The following is an 18372-nucleotide window of genomic DNA, read 5'->3' as shown; positions in this document are numbered from 1 at the left end:
AAAAATAAACAACTAAAATCTATTAAAAATGTTAACTGAATTCTAGAGATAGAATAGAAAGGAGAGAGAAACATTGATTTATTGTTCCACTTATTTTTGCATTCATCAGTTGATTCTTGTATGTTTCCGGACTGGGTTCAAAACCACAACCATGGCGTATCAGAATGATGCTCTAACCAACTGAGCTACCCAGCCAGGGCAAAAAATGCTTTGAAATATGTGAATTGTCATATAGGTATTGTCTGACCTGAACTATGATAGCACTTTGTGCCTTTCATATGGAAACTTAAAAAAAATTTTAATGTTATTTATTTATTTTTAGAGAGAGGAGAAGGGAGGAAGAAAGAGGGAGAGAAACATCACTGTGTGGTTGCCTCTTGCGAGCCCCCTACTGGGGACCTGGCCTGCAGCCCAGGCATGTGTCCTGACTGGGAATTGAACCAGTAACCCTTTGGTTCACAGGCCGGCACTCAGTCCACTGAGCCACATCAGCCAGTGCTGGAAACTTTTTCTTGTATCGACAAATACTACAGTCTTCTTAAAAGTAGGGCCTTTAATGTAAACTTTTTTCTTCAATGCAAAAGAATAGAACAGTTTCTATTCTTATGTGTCAACAGATTCTGAGTACCAAGGAAAGAATAGCAGTTCCACCTGCTATTCAGTTTTATAAAGATTCTTGATTCACTAATTGCAGATACTTTAAATTTTATCAAATTTATCACCTTTCCTTTTTTTTTAATCTCCAATTTAGGTGATGTCTTTCCAGTGCAAATGAATCCAATAGCCCAATCGCAGTTTATCCCTTTGGCTGAAATTCTTTGCTGTGCTATATCTGACATGAATGCTGCTCAGATTGTAGTAACACAGGAATCACTGTTGGAGCATTTGATGAAACATTACCCAGGTAGAGTAACAAGTTTTTCTCTATTAGTTCATTGTATGTGTTTGGTGGTTTCTATTATAAATCATCTTCAACACAAATTGGGTGATATCCACTTTTTAAAAGATTTTATTTATTTCTTTTAGAGAGAGGGGAAAGAGAAAGAGAGAGAGAGAAACATCAATGTGTGAGAGATGCATGGATCTATTGCCTCTTACTTGTCCCCAACTGAGGACCTGGCCGGAAACCCAGGCATGTGCCCTGACTGGGAATCGAACTTGATTCACAGGCCAGCACTCAATCCACTGAGCCACACCAGTCAGGGCCAAAGGCAATAATTTCTATTGTCTGTAGTTTCTTATGTATACTTTCATAAATTATATTCTAGTGCATGTATTCTTTTTTATATAACATAAATTGGATCATTGTGTATATTCTCTTGATACCTTTCTTTTTTTAACTTACAAACATATTTTAGAGATCTTTCTGTATCTGCATAAATTGATCTCATTTTTAAAAAGATTTTATTTATTTATTTATTTATTTATTTATTTATTTATTTTTAGAGGAAAAGGGAGAGAGAGAGGGAGAGAAACACCGAATGGGGATCAGTTGCTCCTCCCCCAACACTATCCCATTCCTCCAACTGGGGAACTTGCCTGAAATCCAGGCATGTGCCCTAGATGGGTACTGAACCAGCAACCTTTCAGTTTGCAGGCCAGCACTCAATCCACTGAGCCACATCAGCCAGGTCTGATCCCATTTTTTTTTCATAGCTGCATGATATCCCAATGTGTAGGAGAGAAAAATGAAAAACTTTTATTTTCCATTTTTTGCATTATAAAATGAATATGCTTATTATAAAAAATCTTAAAAATATGGAAAAATAACCACTTATAGTATCACCACCCAAAAGAAACCAAGGTTAACATACTGATATATTTTCTTCCAGTGTTAAACTTACACAAACATCTTGAACATTCTTCTCACAATATAAATATAACTTTGAGCCCTGCTATTTGGAAAAGGAAATTTATTTTAAAATTGTTACTTACCTTACCAGTTTGAAACAACACCATAGTCTAGATTTTAGGTAGTTTGCCCTCACCCAAGCAAAAACTGGTTTTCATTTTTTCTCTTTGGATTCCTAAGGTTTAAGCTATGAGGCTGTTTTTTCCTTTCTTTCTTTCTTTTTTTTTTTTTTTTTGAAGAATTTGTGTATTTATTTTTAGAGAGGAGAAGGGAGGGAGAAAGAGGAGGAGACAAAGACTGATGTGCGAGCAGAAGCATCCATCGATTTGTGTCTGTCACGCCCCCAACCAGTGAACTGGCCTGCATGCAGGCCTGTGCCCTGACCAGGAATTGAACCAGTGACCTTTTGGTTTGTGGGATGATGCCCAACCCACAGAGCCACACCAGTCAGGGCTGAGACTGGTTTTCAAAAACTCCCACGTTTCTTCCTACACATGCTTTCCTTAGGCACAATTTAAATTTATAACAGGTTGTATAACTTAGTGTTTTATTTGAGTGAACTCAGATTTTTTTCCTTTACTTAACTATTACCCTAGCCATATGTCTTTGTGTGGACCAAATTATATTCCTATTACTCAATTGAATGATGATTGTTAATGCTTCTTTGGCATTTTAATTATGTATATTAATTGTGTTAGCTCTAGGTTCATCAAGCAAATGTGTGGTCATTTCTGTGTTACTGATTTTACTCATTAAAGTGTTTCTTCTTCAGAATCTAACAGTGTAAAATGCTTTTGTTTTAGGCATTGCAATTCCATCTCAAGATATTCTCTATACCACTCTGGGAACTCTGATTAAAGAAAGGAAAATTTATCACACTGGAGAAGGATATTTCATAGTTACTCCTCAGACTTACTTCATCACAAATACAACCCCCCAAGAAAATAAGAGAGTCCGATCAGATGAAAGGCATGTGACACCAGCTTGCATCACATATCTTGTGAGCATGGAGAGCTGTGCAGAGTTTGCAGAGTTAACCAAAGAAAATGCTGCCCCTATTTCCCATTGTCAGTCTTGCCAGTGTTTCCCTGATGTGTGCACTCAGGATCCACGGGAACTACCAGCTGCTCCAGAAGTGACTAGAAAAGGCCAGAAAGGTCCTGGGGAATCCAAATCTTTGGTACAGAATCGAGCAGTTTCTGTGTGTGAGGAGAATCATGTCTCTGAGAGCATCAAACCTTTACCATGCACAAAAGATAGAGACAAAGGCAAGAAGTTTGGCTTCAACCTCTTCTGGCGCAGTATTGCCAGAAAGGAGAAGTCCAGAACTGAGCACAGGAGTTTCTGTGCCCAGTTCCCACCGGAAGAATGGCCTGTCCGAGATGAAGATAACTTGGACAATATCCCAAGAGACGTTGAACATGAGATAATCAAACGAATTAATCCCATTCTGACTGTTGACAACTTAATCAAACATACTGTCCTAATGCAAAAATATGAAGAACAGAAAAAATATAATAGCCAGGGTACTTCCACTGATATGCTAACAGTTGGGCAGAAATACCCTTCACGAGAAGGAGTAAAGAAGAGGCAGAGCCGGTCTGCAAAGCCTCGGAGGCGGGGCCGCTCTCACAGGGACAGACACAAAGTCAGGAGTCAGGGGAGTGAGCCTCAGCCAGCAAACGTTAAACTGGAGAAACACCCCCAACTCCCTGCTACGGAGCCCACCCCCAGAATTAAAAGCCCAAATGAAGCAGTAGTTGAGAAACCACTTGGTGAGAACCCATCAGAGCTGGGTTCCCATTTGATTTACAAAAAACGAATCAGTAATCCTTTCCAGGGTCTGTCTCACCGAAGGAGCCAAATAACCAAAAGGCACAACGTGCAGAAGACCAGTGATCTGAAATCCAGTCACATTAGACCAAAGGGAAAGCCTTTCCAAAGGTCAAAATCTTTAGATTCCTCACGAATCTTTGAGAGGGAGGCCAGACAGCCATGTGCTGAACAGTGCAATGATAAACTGAGGGCAGAACCCATTTACGTGAATAACTCTACCGTCAAAGCTATCAATGATGACTTCAGAGGTCACCTTTTAAGTTACTCTCACTGTAGTATTTTGCAAAATGATAGTCCATGCTGTTCCATTAGGGAAAGCATGTTGACATATGATGTATATGATGGAGAAAACAAGGTAATCCCTGAAGTCTTGAGGAAAAATTATTCTCATTTTGACATGTTAGGGGAGGCAAAAGAAACACAAAGTGTCCTTCCATCACCAGGTCCCTTCTCTTTAGACCAAGCATCCTCTGCTTGTAGATTAGTTGATAAAACAACACACCAGTTCCAAAATCTTGGTCTTTTGGATTATCCACTTGGTGTGAACCATTTGAGACAACCTGAGAGAAAAGACAGAGACTCAGAGGAAACACTAATGAGAAAGGCATTTGTGCAGGAAGCAGAGACTGGGAGTCTAGAAAATGAAGTGCTTTCTGACAATGACCAAGCCTTGTATCAGAATAAAGTGGAAGATGATGATGGTGCCTGCAGTTCATTATATCTGGAGGAGGATGACTTTTCTGAGACTGATGACTTGTGTCAAGTGCTGCCTGGCCACATCCAGTATTCCTTTACCTGGGAAAACGAATGGAATCATTTAGGAAAACAAAAGGTGACTGAAAGATCTCTGACTGAGTACAACAGCAAAATACAGAGTTTTGAGCCTCAGGCACTTAAAGGAAATGAATGTTACAAACCCTCTGGGCTGCTCACTAAGCCGGGTGAAGGCCAAAAACCTAATCTCTCTGCTGAAAGCTGTGGCCTCAAGTCAGTGACCCAGTCTGGTCTTAACTATGAAGAGGAGCCCAGTGTTGCTAGATGTACGCAGGCCTCAGCGTCCGCTGATGGAAGTATGTTTGATTACTACAGCACAAGGAAAGCCAACTCTGAGGCTGAAACCCCACCAGACTCTGTTGGCGATGCAGGAAAGCAACCAGCTAGCTGGACTCAGAGTACTCAGGAAATGAGAACACAGTTCACACAAAAGTTAGAACTTTTCAGCACTTCACATGTGCCAGTGATGGCTCAGGATATCCAACATGAACACAGTCACTCTGAAGGAACAGAAAATCATAGCATGGCAGGAGACAGTGGAATAGATTCTCCACGGTAAGTACACATCAAAGTGATTAGCCACTATCCCACAGGAATTGTTAAAATCAAGAGAATATTGAGTTACCCAGTGGGATACTCCTGAGTAAATTTTTTATAATGATACAATTCTGCCAGCCCTTATTTTACTGAAAAAATTATATAAAGTTACAATGAAACCTCTTATATAGTAAGATATAGTTCATTATAAAAACATCTTCACCCGAGGACATGCTTATTGATTTCACCGAGAGGCAAATGGAGGGAAGGAGAGAGGGAGAAAAACATTGATGTGAGAGAGAAACATTGACTGGTTGCCTTGTGTACATTCTTTGACTGAGTTACCTAATCCTCAACCCAGGCATGTGCCCTGACCAGGGATAAAACCCACACACACAGTCACTTTACAAGATGACACTTCGTGCAACTGACCCATACCAGCCAGGGCTGATATAGTTCATTTTTAATGCTAGCCAAAATTTGACTGTGCCACTACTACTAAATCTTGAATTATTTCTAAAAATAGAAGGAACTGCTATAAACCAAGCACTGCCTGACCTGAGGTTTGGAAGTTTTCACTTATATTCCTGGCTCTACACAGGTTGAGAAAGAGATGTGGCTACTTTCCACTAGTATTTTCCAGGCCAATTTGTTTGAATAATACTGTTCAAATTACAAAATAGAATATTTGAGAAGTACTGAAAATTATTTTAACAAATACCTATAATCACCCTATCATCTAGGTACTTTAAAAAGCTCTTTTAGCCCTGGCTGGTGTGGCTCAGTGGATTGAGTGCTGGCCTGTGAACCAAAGGGTTACTGGTTCGATTCCCACTCAGGACACATACCTGGATTGCAGGCCAGGTCCCCAGTAGGGAGCATGCGAGAGGCAACCACACATTGATATTTCTCTCCCTCTCTTTTTCCTTCCCTTCCTTCTGTCTAAAAATAAGTAAAATATTTTTTTAAAGTTCTTTTATATTTAGTGTATTTATAATGCTTCAGTCTGAATATATCGATCTATATATTTTTTCTTTTGGACTCATACTGTAGTTACTCTTTTGTATGTTGCTTTTTTCAGTTAATAGTATATCATGAACTCCCATGTTATTAAATAGTTTTCTAAAAGGTCATATTAAAATTTGGCATATATCTTTATAGTTTTTTCATTATACAAACTTATTGTGTACCTCTTGTCCTGATCAGTGTGGCTCACTTGGCTGGGCATCCTTCTGCAAAGCGAAGGGTCGCCAGTTGGATTCCAAGTCAGGGTATGTGCCTGGTTTGTGGTTTCAGTCCCCAGTTGAGGTGTGTGCGAGAGGCAGCAGATCAGTGTTTCTCTGTCCCACAGTGATGTTTCTCTCCTTCTCGTTCTCCCTTCCTTCCCCTCTCTCTAAAAATAAATAAAATCTTAAAAATATTGTGTACTTTTTTGGAAAGAGTAGAATGATACAGAAATGTAAAAGTAAAACTGGACGTCTCCATTCAATAGTTTGGTATCAACTTTTTCTATTCCCATTCCATAGAGGTGATCTAAATATTGTTAATAGTTTAGTATTTATTCTTTTAGACTTTTTTCTATGCATTTGCAAATGTAATTATTTTAAACAATAAGTCATATAGAGCTGTGGCTTTCTTTTTTCACCTAACTTATCATGGCTATCCTTCAATCAATATGTGTACACCCAACTCATTCTTTTTAATGACTGCTTAGTATTCCATTATGCAGACCTCATTATGTATATAACCATTCTTTCCCTTCCTTTGATATTTTGATTATTCCCATTTTTTTACTATAATATATCTGCAGTGAATGTTTTTACATATAAATATTTGCAAACATTTCTGATTATTTTTAACAGGGTAAATATCTAGAAGTCTGCATTTTTTAAAACATTTTTACTTTTTTTAAAAAGATTGTATTTATTTATTTTTAGACAGAGGGGAAGGGAGGGAGAAAGAATGAATGAGAAACATCAATGTGTGGTTGCCTCTTGCACACCCCCTACTGGGGACCTGGCCCACAACCCAGGAATGTATGCTAGACTGGGAATCAAACCAGTGATGCTTTGGTTCACAGGCTGGCATTCAGTCCACTGAGCCACATCAGCCAGGGCCATTTTTACTTCTTTACCAGGGAACAGATCTTTTCTGCTTGAAACAGTAATTTGTTTGGTTCAGAGTAAGTCTTTGAATTATCAAAACATACTGTCTCCAAAGTAGACAATGGTGGTTTTAATGAATAAGCCATGGGTTCGCTGTTTTTCTCTCTGTCAAAAGCTAAGCAAAATAAAAAACAAACCAAAAATAGATAAGGGAAATTACTGCTTGATATGCAGTTGAGCATTTAAATTTGTAAAATCTTGAGAAATTTAATTTCTTAAAAGTTGCTTATGGGTTTTAAAAAAACAAACAAACTTAAAACTATAGTCCTTAAAGACATGTATAGAAAAAGGAGGGGAGATAGCATTTGACCATCGATTATGTGCCATATTGTCATAAGGATTTGGGGGGACAGAAATGAACAAGATATTGTGACCACTTGCAGGAAGCTTACAATTTAATTTAGTTGAGGAGACCAACAAACAATAAACAGACAAATTAAACACAAGAACAAAGCATAAATTCTTCATAATTACCAAAGAGATGTAGAATTTAGGCTCTATGTAAGACTTATTGGAAGGCATATCTTTTTTTTTATTTTATTTTAATCATTGTTCAAGTACAGTTTTCTCCCTTTTACTCCCATTCCAGCCCACCCACCCAACCCTCCCCCTAGCTTTTGTCCATGTGTCCTTTAAATTTGTTCCTGTGGAAGGCATATCTTTAAAAAAGATTTTATTTATTTATTTTCAGAGAGAAGGAAAGGGAGGGAGAAAGAGAGGGAAAGAAACATCCATCAGTTGCCTCTCACACGCCCTAACCAGAATTCAACTGGCAACCTTTTGGTTTGCAGGATGACGCCCAGCCCACTGAGCCACACCAGTCAGGCCTGGAGGACACACTGTTGAGACATATCTTAATGTAGTGGACATGGGATAAAAGGAGGGAAAGCAGGAAAAGGGGAATGTGAAAAGCAAAATGCCCAGTGTGGCCGAAGCAAGGCAGATGTGTTAGATAAGGGACTAACATAGTGTACAGCTCCAAGGGAGGGAACATTTTCAATATGAAAAATACTGTACTTAGCCCTTCCCTTCCATATGACTTCTCAAAAAATAAATTATAAAGGATTATATTGGTTACTTTTGTTACACAGAAGAGTTTATTAGGATTTCTTTTTCTTTTATGGATTGATTTCTAGAGAGAAAGGAAGGGACAGAGAGATAGAAACATCAATTTGTTGTTCCACTTATTTATGCATTCATTGGTTGATTCTTACATGTGCCCTGACTGGGGATTGAACCCACAATCTTGGCATATTGGGATGATGTTCTAACCAGCTGAGCTACCCAGCCAGGGCAGGAACTTATTTCTGACTAGAATATACTTGATAGTGGCTCTGAGAACAGATGTTGAGAAAATATGAACTTCTTGGAAAGCAGCTATAAAATAATTGAGGTGCTATTGAGAAGCATTTAAAATGTAAAGAGTGCTCTGGCTGGTGTGGCTCAGTGGACTGAGTGCTGGCCTGTGAACTGAAAGGTCACTGGTTTGACTCCTAGTCAGGGTACATGCCTGGGTTGTGGGCCAGGTCCCCAATTGGGGGTGTGCATAGGCAACTGATTCATGTGTCTCTTGCACACTGATGTTTCTCTCCCTCTCTTCTCCCTCCCTTCCCCTCTCTCTAAAAATAAATAAATAAAATATTTTTAAAAACAGATAAATTGGACTCTATTAAAATTAAGAAAATAAAATGTAAAGAGTACTTTATTTGATTTTTAAACGTTAACTTATTTCATAAATGCATTTTAGTGTTAGTAAATGTGATGCCACTACAAAGAAATTCACCCCTTTTGTTGGTAATAATTGTATTTTTAATGTTTTTAGGACACAGAGCCTGGCATCTAATAATTCAGTCATTGTGGATGGACTGAAAAGAAGACAGAATTTTCTGCAGAACTTGGAAGGCACAAAGAGCGGTCAAACACTCACACCCAGTTCCTTACTACAACTAACTCCAGTTATAAATGTTTAATTCTTATTTTTCTTTTGGCAACTTGTTTTCTGTGAAAATATACAGCATCATATAGGATATTTTAATGAAGAGTATATAAGAGTTCTCTAAGCCAATGGTGTATTTTGTTAATCTCATTACATATTTTGTTCTAGTTAATGGCTTTTTTTTTTACATTTTGAAGCTCTTTTAAAGCTTATTCTACTATGAATTTGCTTACAATTAAAAAACAAACAAACCATGGACTTCTTTGTCCTCTTCCAATGAAATGCAATTACCTTGAATTTTCATTAGTTTCTCAAGTACATAAAATGCTAATTTACTACCCAGTGTGAATTTCTCTGCCCACAATAATACTGGGTTCTTATATTAAGTGAATCTCACCAGATTTCAACACAAAAATCCAGAAAATAGTGTGACAGGGTTGCTAAGATACATGTTTACAACTAACGTCTTTTATCATTATCAGAAAGAATTCACATAGATGTGTTGGGTACTTTGCAACAAGAATTCCTTCTATCATTACTGCCAAGGATCTTCTCTGTGACCAGCTTGAACATCAACAATGGCTCCACGTGGTGACTGACTGGCCATGTCCAAAATACCTGTGGCAGTAAACATCTGGCTCTACCGTTTGTCTGTTCCTCCCCACATTTGAGGCTCTCTCTGTAGCATGGCAGTGGGAAGTCAGTATGTTCTCAGGTGGCATGGAGATAGAAGGGAAGCAAAGTAGTTGCAAATGGCTTGTGAGTAAAAGGGAGGTTCTGAATTAGAGATTTATAGAGAAGAGAAACCATTTGATCCATTTCCACTCGGAGTAAGACCTACATAACTGCCAGAATTTTTTCTGGCAGGCCTTTTTAGATCGAGCTGTGGAATGGTCAGTGCTCTTGGGTTTGGGGAAGGTGGGACAGTTAAGACAGGTTTTATGTAGATGCTAATGTTGACTTATGGTTGAGGGATGTTTCTTTTAAGAGGTTTCTAAAGGTTGTCAAGGCCTTAGACCTCAAGAATAATTGAATAATTGGAGAGTGCCTCTCCAACACTCACTAGCCTGGGAACAGTGAAGGCCAGATGAGGGACAGAACGGTGGAGTGCTGCCTCCAAGCCCAGTGGGAATGCCGAGGAGGGGAAATCAGACACGCTCCTCCGTTTTGCAGGGGTTGGACCACTCAGTACTGACTTGGTTTTCAGTGGCCCTGACCAACCTATCCAAGAAGATTAGCCATGGTCACAAGGGCATTCGAAACCCTGGACAAAGTAGCAAGAAGGGTAATCTGGGTAGAAAAACCTTGTAGGGGAGGCATTTTTTAGGGGGTCTTGTAGCTTGGAATTAGCATCAGTGAATGGAAATTAGGAGATTTAGCTCAGTTGGAAGAATGTCCCATTAGTCAAAACTACCTGTAGATGACCTAAGCAGTTTTGTAAATGAATGAATTTCCCATTATTTAGGGAACTCAAGTAGAGGTTTGGTGATCCATGGGCTGACATTGCAGAGGTATTTCCAGTACTTAGTTTAGCAGGATGGCTGAACTAGATGATTTTGAAGGTTCCTTTCAACAGTAAGGTTTAGTGCTTCAGTGAAGGTTATATGTCAGATAGATCTCACTTAAGAAAAAAAAAAGAGCCCTGGCCAGTGTGGCTCAGTGGATTGAATGCTGACCTGTGAACCAAAAGTTTGCCAGTTTTGATTCCCAGTCAGGGCACATGCCTGGGTTGTGGGCTGGGTCTCCAGTCGGGCGCGTGTGAGAGGCAACCACACCTTAATGTTTTTCTCCCTGCCTTTCTCCTTTCCTCTCTTTTTAAAAATAAATAAATAAAATCTTTTTAAAAAGACTCAGTGAAATACTGAACTCATGTACGATTCCTGAGTATTGCTTTCAGTTCTCTATTCCTGCACCAATCCCTGTCAATCCTTGGGGAAAAAAAGCATCAGCAAACTCTGTTCTATCTTTGATTTTTGGATTTGGAAAAGTTTCTTTGTAGAGTGAGAAATCCAATTTTTTGTGGCTTTAGCTACATCAAGGGATCAATGAAAGCTATCTAATTTTGCCACTGGATGCATGATGACACTCTAAATGTGTTAAATGGAGCCTGTTATGAAACCAATAAACTTCCCTTGTTTTAAACAAGACATATGACTACAGATATTAAAGATGGGTATATGCATTATTAAATTGATATTTAGGAGGTTATTTTCTAAAATAGATGACTTTCATTTTTCCCCAATATTAATTTTTAAAGACTTTAGTTATTCTTAGACAGAGGGGGAGGATGGGAGAGAGAGAGGGAGTGAAACATCAATGTGTGGTTGCCTCTTGAGCACCCCATACTGGGGACCTGGCCTGCAACCCAGGCATGCGCCTGACTGGGAATTGAACTGGTGACCCTTTGGTTTGCAGACCCATGCTCTATCCCCTGAGCTACACCAGTCAGGGCCCAATATTAATTTTTGTATGTGGGAATTTTAGTTCTTGATTTCTTTTCCTCATCTGTCTATTCTCTAATGAGAAAGCTGGCCTCTCGAGGCAGTATGATGACCTGCATTTAGGAGAAAGACAAGTCTGACTCTCAATTCCAATACTTGGTAACTGTGTAATGGAGAAAGTTACCAAACTTCCCTGATTCAGTTTTCTTATTTGTAAAAGAAAGATAGTGATGATATCTGTGTCACACATTGTAAGATTTGAAGATAATCTGTTGAAAGTGCTCAATGCAGCAGGCACCTAATATTGTTATAAATATATGTGTATAATTATATTTACAAAACTTGTGTGATAGGTAAATATGTGGACTGTTTTTGCCAGGTTGTCTGGAGTCCTCCATTTAGAGATTCAATTTAGTTAAAGATTATAGGGCATATTTTCAGTCAAAATCTGGACATGAAATATAACCAATTACATATGTTCAGATCAATTGACCACCATGGATGATACTCTGGATGTGTCAATTGATTTTCTTCGGCAAGTGTGCAAAGGCAAGCAGCCTGCACCAACTTGGACGAACCACACCTTGGCATAGGAGAGGTTGAAGACATCGAGAGGGCAGCCAAATCAATGCTAGAAGCATCTCACAGGTCCCAATTCCACCCTGCAATGGGCAGTCTTATATTCCTCTGTTTCCTGTTTGATGGATTACACTAGAGTTTTACAGCTGCAGGGGTATCAAAAGAATCATACTGTGTGGCTCTGCTCTAAGGTAGACTTAAAAGAAATGCTCTTTATGGATCCAACCTTAAAGGAAAAACTGAAAGGGAAAGTTCTTATCCCTCGAATATCTTCCATCAGGTAGGTATTGCTGTGATCTCTTAATAGGTGTTGTCATCAGATCCAGTGACAAGATTGAAGCCAACAGTCTTCAGGTTCAGAAGCAGTTCAAGACATTAATGGTAATGTTGCAAGGCCCAGGCCATGGGGAGCATGCTAACCTACTTAACTACAACACTGGTCAAACTATTGATTGGCTCAATGGTCAGCAAAGGGTTGGGTCATTTGTTTTTGTAATGTCAGATGGTGAATTTGAATCTCCAGGCAAGTCTACTAGACCAGATTAGATTTGATGCAAGTCCAGCACAAATGAGAATTTACTACACAATCAAAATGTTCTTGAAGCAGTGCATGGATCCATCACTAGCTCTCCCTCCATTGCTCAATGAAATTGAGATCTTTGGGGAGAAAATCAAGATTGTGAGGAAGACCCTCGGCCAATACTTCTACTACGGAGGGGCAATATGTCATCCCGTTATGGTGGAGATCACTCCACGAATGTTCCAGAACCTGGCAACTGTAGTAAATTATTGGGCAAGGAGATTCAATCCAACCTACTCCAGCTTCAAGGCCCCAGACATCATACTAGGAACACCTGTCACCATGCCCTTATTCAGATGACTGTAAGCAGGAAGATATCAAGAGGATCAAGAGCATTAGATATGGATGCATGCACTCAGTATTCTTGGCTGCTACTGATGGGATATGAATGATATTGAACCTACCTACAAAAAAATCTAGACATGCCTGGAGAAGTTATGCTTTTGGCTAACATGTTTTCAGTGACTATTTTATGCTATCAATAGGAATAAAATATACAAAGCAGGAGCTTACTGTAAATGTTCACATAATGTGAGATCCTGTTTGTCCTTCCAATCTTGGAAATCACACCCCTAGGAATCCTCAGGAGTAACTGGCTTCTGTAAGCTGTTTTTATTAAAAAAAAAAAAGATTTTATTTATTTTTAGAGAGGGGAAGGAAGGGAGGAAGAGAGGGGGAGAATTACCAATGTGTGGTTGCCTCTTGCACACCCACTACTGGGGACCTGGCCTACAACCAAGGCATGTGCCCTGACTGGGAATCGAACTATCGATGCTTTGGTTCACAGGCCAGCACTCAATTCACTGAGCCACACCAGCCAGGGCTGTAAGCTATTTTTAAAATTTATTTTTCAATTATAGTTTACGTTCAATATTGTTTTGTATTAGTTTCAGGTATACAGCATAGTGTGGTTAGATAATCATCTATTTTACAAAGTGTCCCCCTGCTCTTTCCAGTAGCCACCTGGCACCATACATCATTATAACAATATCACTGATATTCCCTATACTGTGTACTTTATATCCCTGTGACTATTTTGTAACTACTAATTTGTAGTGTAAGCTATTTTCAATATTTCAACAATCCTAATAAAAATTATATATCTTCTTTGCCTAACTCCTTGCTAACTAAAATGTTAAATTTGTCAGTGCTCAAATGATACCAGCTCAATAACACCACTATCAATCACATGTTGGTGTGACATTGTAAAATTGCATTTGTATCTTATTTATAGATTAGAAGAATGATCATGAATCAATTATTACTCAATGAAATTTAGCATACAAAATATTTCAAAATGTCAGATCCATGAGATCAAAACAATGGAAAGCGCTATAGTAGTGAAAAGATTGGGAACTACTACTTTTTGAAAACCCATCTTCAGAGGGCTTTTGGGAAATGGGGAAGATAGACTAGTGCCTAAAAGGGGTAGGGAAGAGTGACATGAGAATCATGAAACCATAATTGGGGTATCAAAAAGAAGCTAGTGACCATTTTGTTGGCCTCTACAAATCCTCCTATTTGAAACCTTGGAAGCTTGTTCCCTCTTTAATCAGTAGCAGCTTCCATTTCTTGGGTAATGGTGCCCTCTTCTGGGGTAAATGATGTGACTACGCCCACCACTTGATTGAAAATTTGTATCAAGTACTGTGTTTTGCCGTGTATAATGCACACTTTTGCCCAAAATTTTTAGGGAAAAATAAGGATGCACGTTATACATGGGTAGTACCTGAAATACCTTGCATCTGTTCTTGTGTTTTGTAATTATTTGTTACATAAAATTTCTTGTACCATTATATGTTCAAAAATAAATGCTAAAATTCCTTTATAGCAAATTCTTGTATAGCAAAATTCCTTTATAGCTAAATGTAGAAATGTAAGCATCATCTATGTAGTACTGTTACATCATCTGATCCTTCCAAATTCCCTGCACTAAACAGGGAAGGTTTTATGTTCGTCTCCACATTTGTAACAAAGAACAGATTTTAGAGTTGAGTTGGCCCAAGTCATGTGGCTAGCAGTGGCAGAAAATCCCTCCTACTCCCTTTTTCATTTTCTCCTTACTTCTTAGTACTCTCTACACTCTCTGACTCCAGTGCCTCTTGATCAATTTTTAACTATCCCTTAAACTATTTTCAATATCATAACATTTTAAAATGATAGTTCCTTTCCTCTTGTCACATAAAAGTGACAATCAGATGCAAAATGATGGCTTTTTTTTACCTTCTGTTTTCTAAATACGGAGTAAAAGTCTAGCCTTGTAGGTTTGAGAATGACGAGAGAGAGACAAATTTATAGTAATCTTGTTCTATCTTAAGGTCATAAAGTTTAATGCGTTGAAGCCAAAAGCAAGGGAAATCTTTATAGAACCTTGGAACAGAGCAACAGATGAGGCTCCCCAACTCTTACATTTTTAAAAAAGATTTTAGTTTTAGAAAAAGGGGAAGGGAGGGAGTAAGACAGGGAGAGAAACTTCAGTGTGCGGGAGAAACAGGGATCAGTTGCCTCTTGCCTGCCCCCAGCTGACAACCTGACCTACCGCCCAGGCATGAGCCTTGACCGGGAATCAAACCCATGACCTTTTAGTCTGCAGGACAGTGCTCAACGTACTGAGCCATACCAGTCAGTTCCCAACTCTTAAATTTTGAGAAAGAAATATCAGTGACTGGTAAGATATTTGGAAAAGAAAGATGTTCTAGTAATTCTGTATTTTAAATTACTTGTGGATGTTAATTATGCTACCTCTTCATGCTACACCTCCCCAACTTTCATCAGATACAAATCTCTAGAGATTTATAGAGGAAACAAACATGAAAAAATAATTCTCCATTCCCCATCCCCAGTCTCAAGCTTTCTAGTTGATATCCATTGAGAACGCACAGGTAGTAGTATACTTTTTTTTTTTTTTTTTTCAGCTAAGCCACATCTTGGTCAAATTACTTATGACGTGGTTTAATTTGCACACATTTGCCCTTTCCACCTGATATAAATAGCAGCCAGAGGTTTGATTCAATGAATTTGGGGTTTAGAAAGGCAGGGTTTGTAGAGTGTCCTAAATCACAGAAGGTTGTTCTGAAAAACATAATATAAGTCTCTTGCATAGAATAGAAGTCTAGTCCTTTTCTTTTTATAGACCTGCTGTATGACCTCTTACATAAAAATGAATGCCAAAAATAGTCTTGAAGAGCTGAAAAGTTTACTTCATCTGTATTTGCTCTTCAACCACAACATATTAACATCTGTTCCTCGTATCCCAATTTTGTATGCATGACATCCTTAACCACATCCACTCTGTGTTCCTTTGCACATTCCCTGTTGCAGGGCCATGAACTTCACCATACAAATTCTCATACTTCACCATGAGAATTTGGGGTGGGTGTGAGGGAGTGGGACAAAAGGACTTAGAAAAAAGCACAGATTTAGAAATGCATAGCTATTCTCATAGTCTAGATCCACAGGGGTGTCCAACCTGTCTCCCACAGGCCACATGCAGCCCAAGATGGCTGTGAATGCAGCCCAACACAAAATCGTAAATTAACTTAGAACAGTGAGATTTTTTTGTGATTACATGCTGAAATGCCTTTAATGTGTGGCCCAAGACAACTCTTCTTCCAGTGTGGCCCAGAGACGCCAAAAGGTTGGACAGCCCTGATAGGGAGAGAGGCATTTTTCCGTGATCATTAGCTGAACACTCGTTTGGTTCACAGCATTGAATCCATAAGGTGGGAACCCTTGACTTTAGGCCCATTCATAATTGTGCAGATGGCCCGTGGCAATTAGATTTAACTTTTGTGGTTTCAGCTACTCAGGACCAACCCTTAAATTCCATGACATGGAGCAATTCGTAGTTTTGCTGAGACAAAGGTTTGGTGCTCATGCTACAAGGCTGGACATTGGCAAGTGGTCTGTGAAGTGCCCCTGCACCTACATCTCAATTTGGTTTCTTGTCCTCCATTCAAGAGCGGCTGGATTGAAGAGATTTAAGAAAAGATCAAAGAAATGGCTCTGAAAAGAAAGTCAAGCAGTTAGCATAGGTGATGTAAGAAAAGGTAGATGCTAACGAATTAGCCCTTGTATTGTCAAGTTTTCCAGTTTTGTATAAGATTGTATGTATTTCAGGGACAGTTAGTCCTCATCAGTAAAATAAAATCCTTTTAATCACTGCAAATACATAATGTGTTGAAGACATTTAGGCTTGTTTTTTCTCCAAGTTTCTCCAGGTTTTTCCTACTTATTCTATGTCGCATGAGAGCAATCTTCCCTGAAATCCTTTGGTAAGAAACTCAAAGCCTTCAGGTAGGTGTGGCAGGAAAGGCACTGATTTCGGATTCAGGAGATGAGCTCTCTAGTCTTGACTGCCGCTAACTGATTGTGTTATTTCAGATGAGTAAATCCCTTTCTAGGGGTTTAATTTCCTCAATTTCAAATGGGGAAAGTGGGAAGGACCTAAAATGAACCAAGGACCAACTTCATGACCAACTAAGACTTGAAGGGACCCTTGTCGGGTCTTGGCTTTGACTTCAGAGTTACCTACCCACTTGCGACCAACGCAAAACTGCCGGCCTCGCGCGAAGTCGTTGGACGTTAACGCTTCACCCTCAATAGGCGGGGCGGAGGCCTTCTGCTTCCGGGGGCGAACGGTGGGCGGCAAGCCATTGGTCCTGCAGTAGGCTGTTCCCACTCCAGTCCGCGGCACACAGGGGGCCTCATTCGCTGCCGTAGAGGAGCTTTCTAGTCCCCGCACTGCATGCTGGGAAGCCCTGAAGCGTCTCCGCGGCGCCGAGGAGAAATATTGGGGTGGGGGTGGGAGGTAAAGAGAGGAACCCCCATCCCCACAACCATTTTATGCTAATCAGCTCTCGTGTCCTTTATGGAGATTGGCCAGGTTTTTACTGTTAGAAACCAATCACTTTAGAACAAGGGTAGGCCAATCGAGCTTTCTTACACTCATTGGTTGGAGATTGTGACTGCAGGAAAGAATTTAAACCTAGAGTATCCGGGATTACTTCCTCCCCGCCCCCGTCTGGCGGTGCGTGTCCCGGAAGTGACGCATGGCTTTGACCGGGCGGCCGCCCTGCCCCTACCTCTTTTCACGCCGCCGCTAGCCTTAGGTGGTTGTGGCCACTGTGCCCTGAGGGAGGCGGCGACTACCAATGATGCCTGGGAAACTTCTCTGGGGGGACATTATGGAGCTGGAGGCACCCTTGGAGGAGACCGAGAGCCAAAAGGAGAGGCAAAAGGTGCGCTGAGGATGGGCCGCGCCTCCTTTTGGACTGCGCCGGCTAGGGCGGGGAGGGGAGTTGTCTCTTATAGCCTGTCACCACCGAGCCTTAGCATCCGAGGTCCTCCCTTCGCGCAGCCCTAGTTCCCGGGCCGTTCCTCCCTCCACCTGGAGAAGGGCGGCATTGGGCTTTGGTTCCTCAGCCCTTTATCCGTCGGTGCCTGCGAGATGGGCAGAGTCAAGCTCCCATCGACACGTAATTTGTTCTTTTTTGTTAAGCAGCGAGGCCTGTTACTTGGTTCTTGTTGGCCGTCTTAGAAAACATTTAAGAAAACTGATTGCTTTAAATGTGTGCTACTTCTTTATCACCCTGACCTGTGTGCGAGAATCTTGGGGAGAGCGGCCTTAGGTTTACAAACCTCGGTAACTAGTCTTTGGAGGCTTAAGCTAG

At 40.1% G+C, this 18372-nt stretch overlaps 2 protein-coding genes and 1 pseudogene across 4 annotated transcripts in view; all 3 read left to right on the top strand.

The window, feature by feature from the left end:
* The window catches only part of STOX1 (storkhead box 1), a 61296-nt gene extending 52162 nt beyond the window's left edge, over positions 1 to 9134 (top strand). The window contains exons 2-4 of one of the 2 annotated variants that reach the window (XM_045841794.1): positions 752 to 904; positions 2656 to 5017; positions 8987 to 9134. In XM_045841794.1, the coding sequence (XP_045697750.1) occupies positions 752 to 904; positions 2656 to 5017; positions 8987 to 9134 (2663 nt within the window). The remainder of the gene's footprint in view (positions 1 to 751; positions 905 to 2655; positions 5018 to 8986) is intronic. The other variant, XM_045841796.1, reaches the window with a different exon arrangement.
* A 1503-nt stretch (positions 9135 to 10637) lies between these two features.
* Positions 10638 to 13092, top strand: LOC123821173 (annotated as a pseudogene).
* A 4661-nt stretch (positions 13093 to 17753) lies between these two features.
* DDX50 (DExD-box helicase 50) overlaps positions 17754 to 18372 on the top strand; it is a 33127-nt gene continuing 32508 nt past the window's right edge. The window contains exon 1 of one of the 2 annotated variants that reach the window (XM_045842375.1): positions 17754 to 17940. In XM_045842375.1, the coding sequence (XP_045698331.1) occupies positions 17854 to 17940 (87 nt within the window). In that variant the 5' untranslated portion in view covers positions 17754 to 17853. The remainder of the gene's footprint in view (positions 17941 to 18372) is intronic. The other variant, XM_045842376.1, reaches the window with a different exon arrangement.

Source organism: Phyllostomus hastatus, unplaced genomic scaffold, assembly GCF_019186645.2.
Source record: "Phyllostomus hastatus isolate PE091 unplaced genomic scaffold, TTU_PhHast_1.1 phas_contig_38, whole genome shotgun sequence".
NCBI lineage: Eukaryota > Metazoa > Chordata > Mammalia > Chiroptera > Phyllostomidae > Phyllostomus > Phyllostomus hastatus.
Note: the sequence above shows the minus strand (reverse complement) of the source record. Positions and strands in the feature narration are given on the sequence as shown.